This window comes from Rhincodon typus, chromosome 14 (genome assembly GCF_021869965.1).
Source record: "Rhincodon typus isolate 14 chromosome 14, sRhiTyp1.1, whole genome shotgun sequence".
Lineage (NCBI taxonomy): Eukaryota > Metazoa > Chordata > Chondrichthyes > Orectolobiformes > Rhincodontidae > Rhincodon > Rhincodon typus.
Window position 1 is genome coordinate 68,509,547 of NC_063345.1, and position 9,358 is coordinate 68,518,904.

General features: G+C 43.3%; 1 protein-coding gene across 1 annotated transcript in view; it reads left to right on the forward strand.

The window, feature by feature from the left end:
- Positions 1–9,358, forward strand: part of LOC109910689 (proteolipid protein DM alpha) — a 16,299-nt gene that overhangs the window by 6,403 nt on the left and 538 nt on the right. Inside the window, exons 5-6 of the mRNA XM_020509919.2 lie at positions 2,489–2,562; positions 4,120–4,185. Coding sequence (XP_020365508.2) covers positions 2,489–2,562; positions 4,120–4,185 — 140 coding nt within the window. The remainder of the gene's footprint in view (positions 1–2,488; positions 2,563–4,119; positions 4,186–9,358) is intronic.

A 9,358-nucleotide genomic window follows, 5' to 3' on the forward strand; every position in this document is an offset into this window, starting at 1 on the left:
CCTATCCCCTCCTCCCACCTCAAGCCCCACCCCCATTTCCTACCTACTAACCTCATCCCGCCTCCTTGACCTGTCCGTCCTCCCTGGACCGACTTATTCCCTCCCTAACTCCTCACCTACACTCTCCTTTACTGGATCCAACCCCGCCTCCTTGACCTGTCTGTCTCCTCTCCACCTATCTTCTCCTTTATCCGTCTTCTATCCGCCTCCCCCTTTCTCCTTATTTATTTCAGAATTCCCTTCCCCTCCCCCATTTCTGAAGAAGGGTCTAGACCCGAAACGTTAGCTTTCCTGCTCCTCTGATGCTGCTTGGCCTGCTGTGTTCATCCAGCTCTACGCCTTGTTATCTCACTTCCTCAGCGGAGTTGGAGCTCATGAGAGTAAAGGGAACAGAAGCAACACGGATAGGAAATTGGCTGAGGGACAGGAACCAGGACATTGTGATTTGGTGTTTGAACTGGGGGAAGGTTTATAGTGGGGTTCCCCTGGGCTCTGCGTTAGTACTTCTGCTTTTCCAATCAAGTGTTAATGTGACCTACACTTGGATGTATACAGGGTACAGTTTCAAAATTTTCAGATCTGAATTTAAATTACGAAAAGGGTGATAATAATAATAGAGGGCATATGCTGATGGAATGGGCATAATGGTGACATTTGATTCAGAGAGGTTGGAGGTGATTCATTCTTGTAGATTCTAAAACTGGTTCAGGTGCGGACAGACCTGGAGTAAATGCACACAGTTCAGTTTAAAGGTTGCCAGGCAAATTGAGCAAGTAGTTAATAAAGCATACAGGATCCCGGGATTTGTCAAGAGCGTGAAAACAAGGAAGATGCTAAACTTGCCGTGGGATCCACACTTTAGGAAGAGTGGGAAACTTTGGAGAGGATGCAGAAAATCATTTGTGAGAATGTGTTTCTGGAGACGAGGAACTTTAAGGTGCTTACTTGGGCAAGATTGGAGAAATAGTGACTGTTCTCCTTGGCGAGGAGATTTGATCAAAGTTCAAAATCATGATGGGTGTGGGTTGAGTAGATGGAGAGAAACTGTTCCTGTTTATTTTATAGTCATTCATGGGATGAGGGGTGTCGCTGGCTAGGCAGCATTTATTGCCCAGAGGGCAGTTAAGAGTCAACCACATTGCTGTGGGTCTGGAGTCACATGTAGGCCAAACAAGGTAAGGATGGCAGCTTCCTTCCCTAAAGGACATTAGTGAACCAGATGAGTTTTTCCAACAATTAACAATGGATTAACCACCATCATTAGATTCTTAATACTAGCTATTTATTGAATTCAAATTCCACCATCTGCCGTGGCGGGATTCAAACCCAGGTCCCCAGAACTTTATCTGTGTCTCTGAATTAATAATCCAGCGATAATATCACTGCCTCCGTCCCCCTGTTGGTAAAAGGATTGAGAATACAGCGAGGCAGATTCAAGGTAACAGTCAGAAAAAAAGAACAATAGACACGTGAAAAAGCATATTTTTTGTAGTGAGTCGTTGGGATCTGGAATGTGCTGTTGGAGAGTGTGGTGGAGACAGGTTCAAATGTTTTGTTCAAAAGGGAATTAGGCAATTATTTACAGAGGGGGGGGGAAAATTCAGTGCTACAGGGAAGAGTTAGGGAAGTGAGACTGGATGCATTGCTCTTTGAGAGAGCCAGCTCAGTGAGTTAATGATCTCCTTCTATACTGTGACCACTCAATGATTCTATTCAAGGTGGACGTTGATAATTTTTATAGAAACAAGCAATAGGGCTGAAAGGGGAAATTAAGGTACAATATTAGGGATGACCCTATTGAATGGTAAAACGTGCTTAAAGAAGCTGAATGGCTTACTACTGCTCATGTTTCTTTTGATCTTCAGCAGTGTTCCCTGAAGATCTGAGGATGCTGTCAGCTGAAATATTCAAGCCTGTGATTGCCACATACTTATCTAAGTGCCGGCGTGGTGACCGGGTGGTTAGCACTGCTGCTTCACAGCGCCACAGACCTGGGTTTGATTCCAGCGTCGGGTGACTGTCTGTGTGGAGTTTGCACATTTTCCCTGTGCCTGTGTGGATTTCCTGGGGCTGCTCTAGTTTCCTCCCACTGTTCAGGGATGTGCAGGTTAGGTGAATTAGCCATGGGAAATATAAGGTTGCAGGGATAAGGTAGGGGGTGGGTCTGGGTGGGATGCTCTTTTGAGGGTCAGTATGGACTCCATGGTGGGCTTCCACGCTGTAGGGATTCTACGATTTTATGAGGGCATGGAGTAAGGGCTAAATAGTGTTGATCTAAGATCAGTCATGTTCAAATTGAATATCAGAAAAGTTTTGACAGACTGAACAGGACTTCTCCTGTTGCTTAGTTATTGAGTCCCATTGGCTCCTGGTTTGTACTACAGCCATGTGAGGCAAATTTAACAACTCAGTAATATAGCCTCTTAAAATTGTTCTTCACTTGTGTTTTTGTCGGTACTCATCCTTGTCCCTTGGTCTCCTGTTTCAGGGGTCCTGCCATGGAGTGCCAATCCAGGGAAGATCTGTGGCTTCAATTTAACTTCTGTTTGTAATGCCTCAGAGGTAAGTGATTCCAAACTAATTGATACACCTCAGTTCAGAGTAATCACCTGTTCCCTAAGCAAGGTGCTACCTGAAGCCTGCAGCCAAACCCTTCCATTGATTCACTCACTCTCCTTTGCCCCTTGACTTTGAGGCTTGTCTCTCAATAAGTGACAGGAATGTCTTTTCGTGGCCCAAGTGGGACTTCTCCAGTCTGTATCCAACCCCGTGCTGTGGAGATGGCCAATGTTGTTTCAGGAGTGATCGAACAAAGAGATAATTTGAAGGAAGTAAAGGCATCTTTCACAAAAATGTTCAGAGCACCAGAATTACTGAATGATTAGAAGAGGGAAATGTTCTGCTACAATTAATGAATGGTGATCATGTGTTTCAAAAAGACAACCTTGGGAGACAGAGGAAAAATCTTCTTTTAATTTGCAGAAGACGATCATGTGGAAATGGGAATGATGAGTTAAATGTACAGTTAGTGGTGAAAAGGTAAATTGTAAAAGAATTTTGGAGGCTTCTTTACTGAGTATATACTGAAAGGGATAAAATAATGTACCAATGAATGGAACTTGAGCCTGATTTTGCAGGAGCCGGAAGATGCCCTCTTTTTTACCATCCCTTGAATAGTTGCTTTTCCAGTTTGTAAATGTTCATTCACAAAGTTATCAACCTTATTTTCCTACACATGCTGTTACTTGACCTGGCAATCTTAGATGAATGTAGTGAGCTATACTTTTAGTTTAACAGAGTAGAGAAGCTTTACGCTGTATCTAATTTGGCATTGAGCCTGTTGTGGGAGTGTTTGATGGGGACAGCATGGAGGGAGCTTTATGTTCAATTTATTTTGGTCTAAAAGAATAGAGGCAACTTCGCTCAGTATCGAACCACATGCTATAGCTGTCCTTGGAGTGTTTGATGGGGGCAGAATTGAGGGGCATTTACTTCCTCTTTAACAGTAGAGGAAGTTTTACTCTGTATCTAACCCAATGCTATCCCTTTCTGGGGAGTGTTTGATGGGGAACAGTGTAAAGAAACTTTACTTTCAATATAAAAAAGCAGAGGAAGTTTTACTTTTATGTCTAACCCCATGTTGTCCATGTTCTGGGAGTGTTTGATAGGGATGATGTCGAGGAAGCTTCTCTTTGTATTTAACCCTGTGCTGTACCTATTCCTGAGAGTGTTTGATGGGGACACTGTTGGGGGAGTTTACTTACAGTTTACTTTCAGTTTGAAAGAGTAGAGAGAGCCTGACTTACAATTTAAAAGGGTAGCAGGAGCTTTATTCCAGATTTTGCCAGAATGTCTTTTCCTACTCCATTTTTTGCACAAACCCACTTCCACTGGAATCATTTGCTGGCAAGTGGCTGATGCTTGTGGATTTCAAAGCATTTACAACTTTGGAGGGAACAGAATGTCTGTCTTGCTAGGGCACTTAGCATCACCAGAATTTGCTCAATGAATAGAAGAGCTTCAGATCATTGACTGACTTGCAGTGCAACTTATTCATTCAGTTGCTGTTGTGTTCCATGTTGAATTCTTTTAACTTGTAGGTTTGTGTTTTTGTTGTAGTTTGAATTGACCTACCATTTGTTCATTGCAACATTTGCTGGAGCTGCAGCCACTGTCATTGCTTTGGTAAGTTAACAATATGTAGGTATCAAGAGGATTGGTGAGTGAGTTTTGCTGCACTTGTGGAAAGCGTGAATATTATTTTTGAGAGTTCAGCAATGGTTAATTCTCGTTTTCAGTACCATAAGCAGCAGTCCCTATGGTGTGACGGGGTGTTTATCACAATAACTAAGGAACTTATAGGAGACAGACTAGGGCTAGTCACAGGCTCCGTAGTGATGTAGGGCATATTCATACAATCTACACTTAGTTGCAGGAATGCAATAAACTTCATTGTGGTCGGTCGACAAAACTTTTCTAGTTAGACCAGAAAGGTGGAGATCACTTCAAGCTTAAAAAAGAAGCTCAAAACAACAAAAACCAGGGTGAAACTAAGATGCTTTCTGCTGAAAAGCGATAAAGTACAAAATATGCCAGTTCCTTGCATGTACTTATATCCTTGGCATGTGTTTTGCATTTACACATGTGAATGTGTACTGCTAGCATGCTTGCATATAAAGGACCTGGAGCTCAGCATCAAAACTGGACAATCCTGTTCTGAACGAGAGTATGTGACTGCTGAATAATTTATCTGATTAATCAAAGTCTTATTTACATTTGACTTTCATTTACTGTGCAAACGATTTAATGACTTTTTTTTTCTTCACCTATTTCTACCCTTCTCATCCATAACCTCTCACCTCTTTCCTCCCCTCATGCTCTCAGCTAACCTACATGATGTCCTCTACCTACAACTATGCTGTCCTGAAGTTTATGAGCCAGGATGATTGCTGCACGAAATTCTAACTGAAATCAGAGAATGTAACCGTCATTGCCACCCCCCACCCTGTGTGTGCCTGTGTGTTTCTCTCTCTCTCTCGCTCTCTCTCTTTCTCTCTCTCTTTTTTCCACCTCCGCTCTTCCTCAGCCCTATCCTCCAACCCTACTGCACCACTTTTTTCTCCAGGAAGGTTCGCTGACTGGCCTGTGGTCCTTAAGCACACTGGGTTCCTAACATCAACTTCTCACTGCACACAGATTCTGAGCTCAACGTGTAACCTCCATGTCAACTGAAATAGACTGTAACATTGCGTAAAGAATTCAAATGTCATGCAAGGGAAGCTTTTTAACCATTGAGTTTAAAACTAAAAAGACTCATGTATTCTGACTGATTTATGATAAGAGGGCATGTGTATCTGTAGGAACTCAGGGCTTGAAATTTTGTTTTTTAAAAATAATCTTTTGCAAGTAGTTTGGCTTCTGTTTACCGGCCATAATGTGTGCTCATGGCTTATGCTCTCTTCATGTGTATTTTCACCGGATGTGAAAATAAAAACGCTGGAATCTGACTGGATCAGGATGATGTATATTCCTGTTTCTGTTCATTTTCTAATGATCGTTCACTCTGCAGGCCAGTGTGGGCATTGTGGGCTGAGTGGCCTCCTCTACAGCATATAATTCTATGATTCTCTCTCTGAAACAAATCCTTCAGTATTCACTAACCCTGCAGCCCAAGGACTGGACAGATTCTTCTGGAGGAGAGTTCATGGTTGAAGTTATGTCAGTCTGGGTGTAAGAATGAAATTGAGTTCAATGAGGCCATTCAGAGGGAGCTTTACTCTGTTTCTAACCTTGTGCTGCTCCTGTTGTGGGTGTGTTTAATAGGGACACTCTAGAGGGACATTTATTTTCAGTTTGAAAGGTAGAGGAGCTTTACTCTATACCTAACCCCATGCTGTGTATGTCCTGCTAGTGTGCCATGGAGACAGTAAAAGAGAGCCTTTACTTGCAGTTTAAAGGAGTAGAGGAAGCTTTAGTCTGTATCTAAGCCCGTGCTGTCCCTGTCCTGGGAGTGTTTGGTGCTTTATTTTCAGTTTAAAAGAGTGTACTTTTGCCTGTACCCAACCCCATGCACTACCTAACATAGTCATAGAGATGTACAGCATGGAAACAGACCATTTGGTCCAACTCGTCCATGCTGACCAGATATCCAAAATTAATTTTGTTTTATTTGCCAGCATTTGGCCCATATCCCTCTAAACCCTTCCTATTTATATACCCATTCAGATGCCTTTTAAATGTTGTTATTGTACCAGCCTCCACCACTTCCTCTGGTGGCTCATTCCATACATGCACCACCCTCTCTGCATGAAAAAGTTGCCGCTTAGGTCTGTTCTTTATCTTTCCCCTCTCACCTTAAACCGATATTCTCTGGTTTTGGACTTCCCCATCCTGGGGAAAAGACCTTGGCTATTTACCCTGTCCATGACCCTCATGATTTTATAAACCCCTATAAAGTCACCCCTCTGCCTCCAATGCTCCAGGGTAAATAGCTCCAGCCTATTCTGCCTCTCCCTCTAGCTCAAACCCTCCAACCCTGGCAACATCCTTATAAATCTTTTCTGAATCTTTTCAAGCTTCACAACATCATTTCTATAGCATGGAGACCAGACTTGCACGTAGTATTCAATTGTGGCCTAACAAATGTCCTGTACAGCTTCAACATGACCTCCCAACTCCTATACTCAATGCCCTGACCAATAAAGGCAAGCATATCAAATGCCACCTTCACTATCCTGTCTACCAGCGGCTCCACTTTCAAGGAACTATGAACCTCTACTCCAAGGTCTGTTTATTCAGCAACACTCCCCAGGACCTTACCATTTAAGTGTAAAAGTCCTGCCCTGATTTACCTTTCCAAAGTGTAACACCAGATTTCTCTAAATTAAAATCCACCTGCCACTCCCCAGCCCATTAGTCCATGTGATAAAGATCCTTTGTAGTCTGAGGTAACCTTCATTGCTGTCCATTTACACCTCCAATTTTAGTGCCATCTGCAAACTTCGTGATCATACCTCCTGTGTTCACATCTAAATCATTTACATAAATAACTAAAAGCAGTGGACCCAGCACCGATCCTTGTGGCACACCACTGGTCACGGGCCTCCTATCTGAAACACAACCCTCCACCACCACCCTCTGTCTTCTATCTTTGAGCCAGTTCTATATCCAAACAGCTAGTCCTCCCTGTATTCCATGTGATCTAACTTTGTGAACCAGTCGACCATGAGGAACCTTGTCGAATTCCTTACTGAAGTCCATGTAGATCACATCCGCTGCTTTGCCCTCATCAATCCTCTTCGTTACTTCTTCAAAAAAAACTCAATTAAATTAGACACAATTTTCTACGCACAAAGCCATGTTGACTATCCCTAATCAGAGCTTGCCTTCCCAAATGCATGTAAATCCTGTCCCTCCGGATTCCCTCCAACACTTGCCCACCTCCAATGTCAGGCTCACCAGTCTATAGTTCCCTGGCTTTTCCTTACCACCTTTGTTAAATATTGGCACCATGTTAACCAACTTCCAGTCTTCCAGCACCTCAGCTGTGGCTATCAGTGATACAAATATCTCAGCAAGGGGCCCAGCAGTCTCTTCCCTCGCTTCCCACAGAGTTCTAGGAAAAATCTGATCTGGTCCCAGGGATTTATCCATCTTTATGCGTCTTAAGACATTCAGCATCTCCTCCTCTGTAATATGCACATTTTTCAAGATGTCGCTATTATTTTCCCATGTTCTCTATTCCTCCATATCCTTTTTTACAGTAAACACTGATGCAAAGTACTCATTTAGTATCTCACCCATCTCCTGCGGTTCCACACATAGGTGGCCTTGCTGATCTTTAAGGGGTCCTATTTTCTCCCTAGTTATCCTTTCGTCCTTAATATATTTGGAGCATTCCTTTGGATTTTCCTTAACCCTATTTGTCCAGGGACTATTTAATGGAGAAAGTGTCCTGAGTCATATTTCCCATCTCTGTTATATTTAATGATCACATTGGCTCCTGCCACTTGTACAATTCCAGTCTGTCCAGTCTACTTGTTTTCATTAATAGATGCATCACCTTGTGGTGTTATTGAAGGCAATATCCAAGAAATGCACTGGGCTCAAGAGGTCAATGGAAAAAGTAATGAGATTTTTGGATGCTCACCTTGCTGTGGGTTTCATGCATGTTAATACCAATGAGGAAATGGGATCACTCTGAGTTACAGTTTTGAGTTCTGCATGCCCAATGCTGTGTCAATGACTGGATTCAAATCTTTCTTTCAGAGAACAGGGATTGAGGTTGTGCAGCCTGGGCCCAGTTCATCGATAGAAACTCTCTCCTCTCTGATCTCGCTCAGGCCCCTGTGCATTAACATCCCTGTTGGAGCAGATTACGTTGATGGAGTTTGGCAGGAGAAGGTGATCTCTGCATGTGGCCTTTCCTTGCTTTTAGCGTTGTTAAATTTAGTGGCCCCGTCATCTTAGAGTGTGTACTTGTCATCTGTGTAACTCAGTCCTGTCGATTCACTGTGTTGAAGAGACTCCAGCCCCAGTTGGAGGTTGATGTGGGCTTGAAATGTATGGGGGTGTTAGGAAGAGAAGCTGGATTTGTGTCTCTACGTAAGTGTCTCTGTGCTGCCTGTGTGTTATGAAAATGTCAGTTTCTCAGTCTCCGACTTCGTCGCTGTGGAGTTGGGAGGTCATGTTGCGGCTGTACAGGACATTGGTTAGGCCACTTTTGGAATTCTGCACGCAATTCTGGTCCCCCTGTTATAGGAAAGATGTTATTCAACTTGAAACGGTTTGGAACAGATTTACACGGACGTTGCCAGTGTTGGATGATTTGAGCTGTAGGGAGAGGCTGATTAGGCTGGAGCTATTTACCCTGGAGTGTCGGAGGCTGAGGGGTGGCCTTCTAGAGGTTTATAAAATCATGAGGGACATGGGTAGGGTGAACAGACAAGGTCTTTTTCCTAGGGTGGGAGAGTCCAACAGAGGAGTGCATGGGTTTAAGGTGAGAGGGGAAAGATTTAAAAGGGACCTAAGGGGCAACTTTTTCATGCAGAGGGTGGTGTATGTATGGAATGAGCTGTCAGAGGAAGTGATGGAGGCTAGATAAATTTACAACATTTAAACGGCATCTGAATGGGTAGATGAATAGGAATGGTTTAAAGGGATATGGGGCAAATGCTGGCAAATGGAACTAGATTTATTTAGGATATCTGGTTGTTATGGATGAGTTGGACTGAAGGGTCTGTTTCCATGCTGTACAGCTCTATGACTCTGTCTCTCTGTCATTGTCATTGTCTACATGCATTGGAGTCTCCTGTGTGTGTGTGTGTGTGTGTGTGTGTGTGTGTGTGTGTGTGTGTGT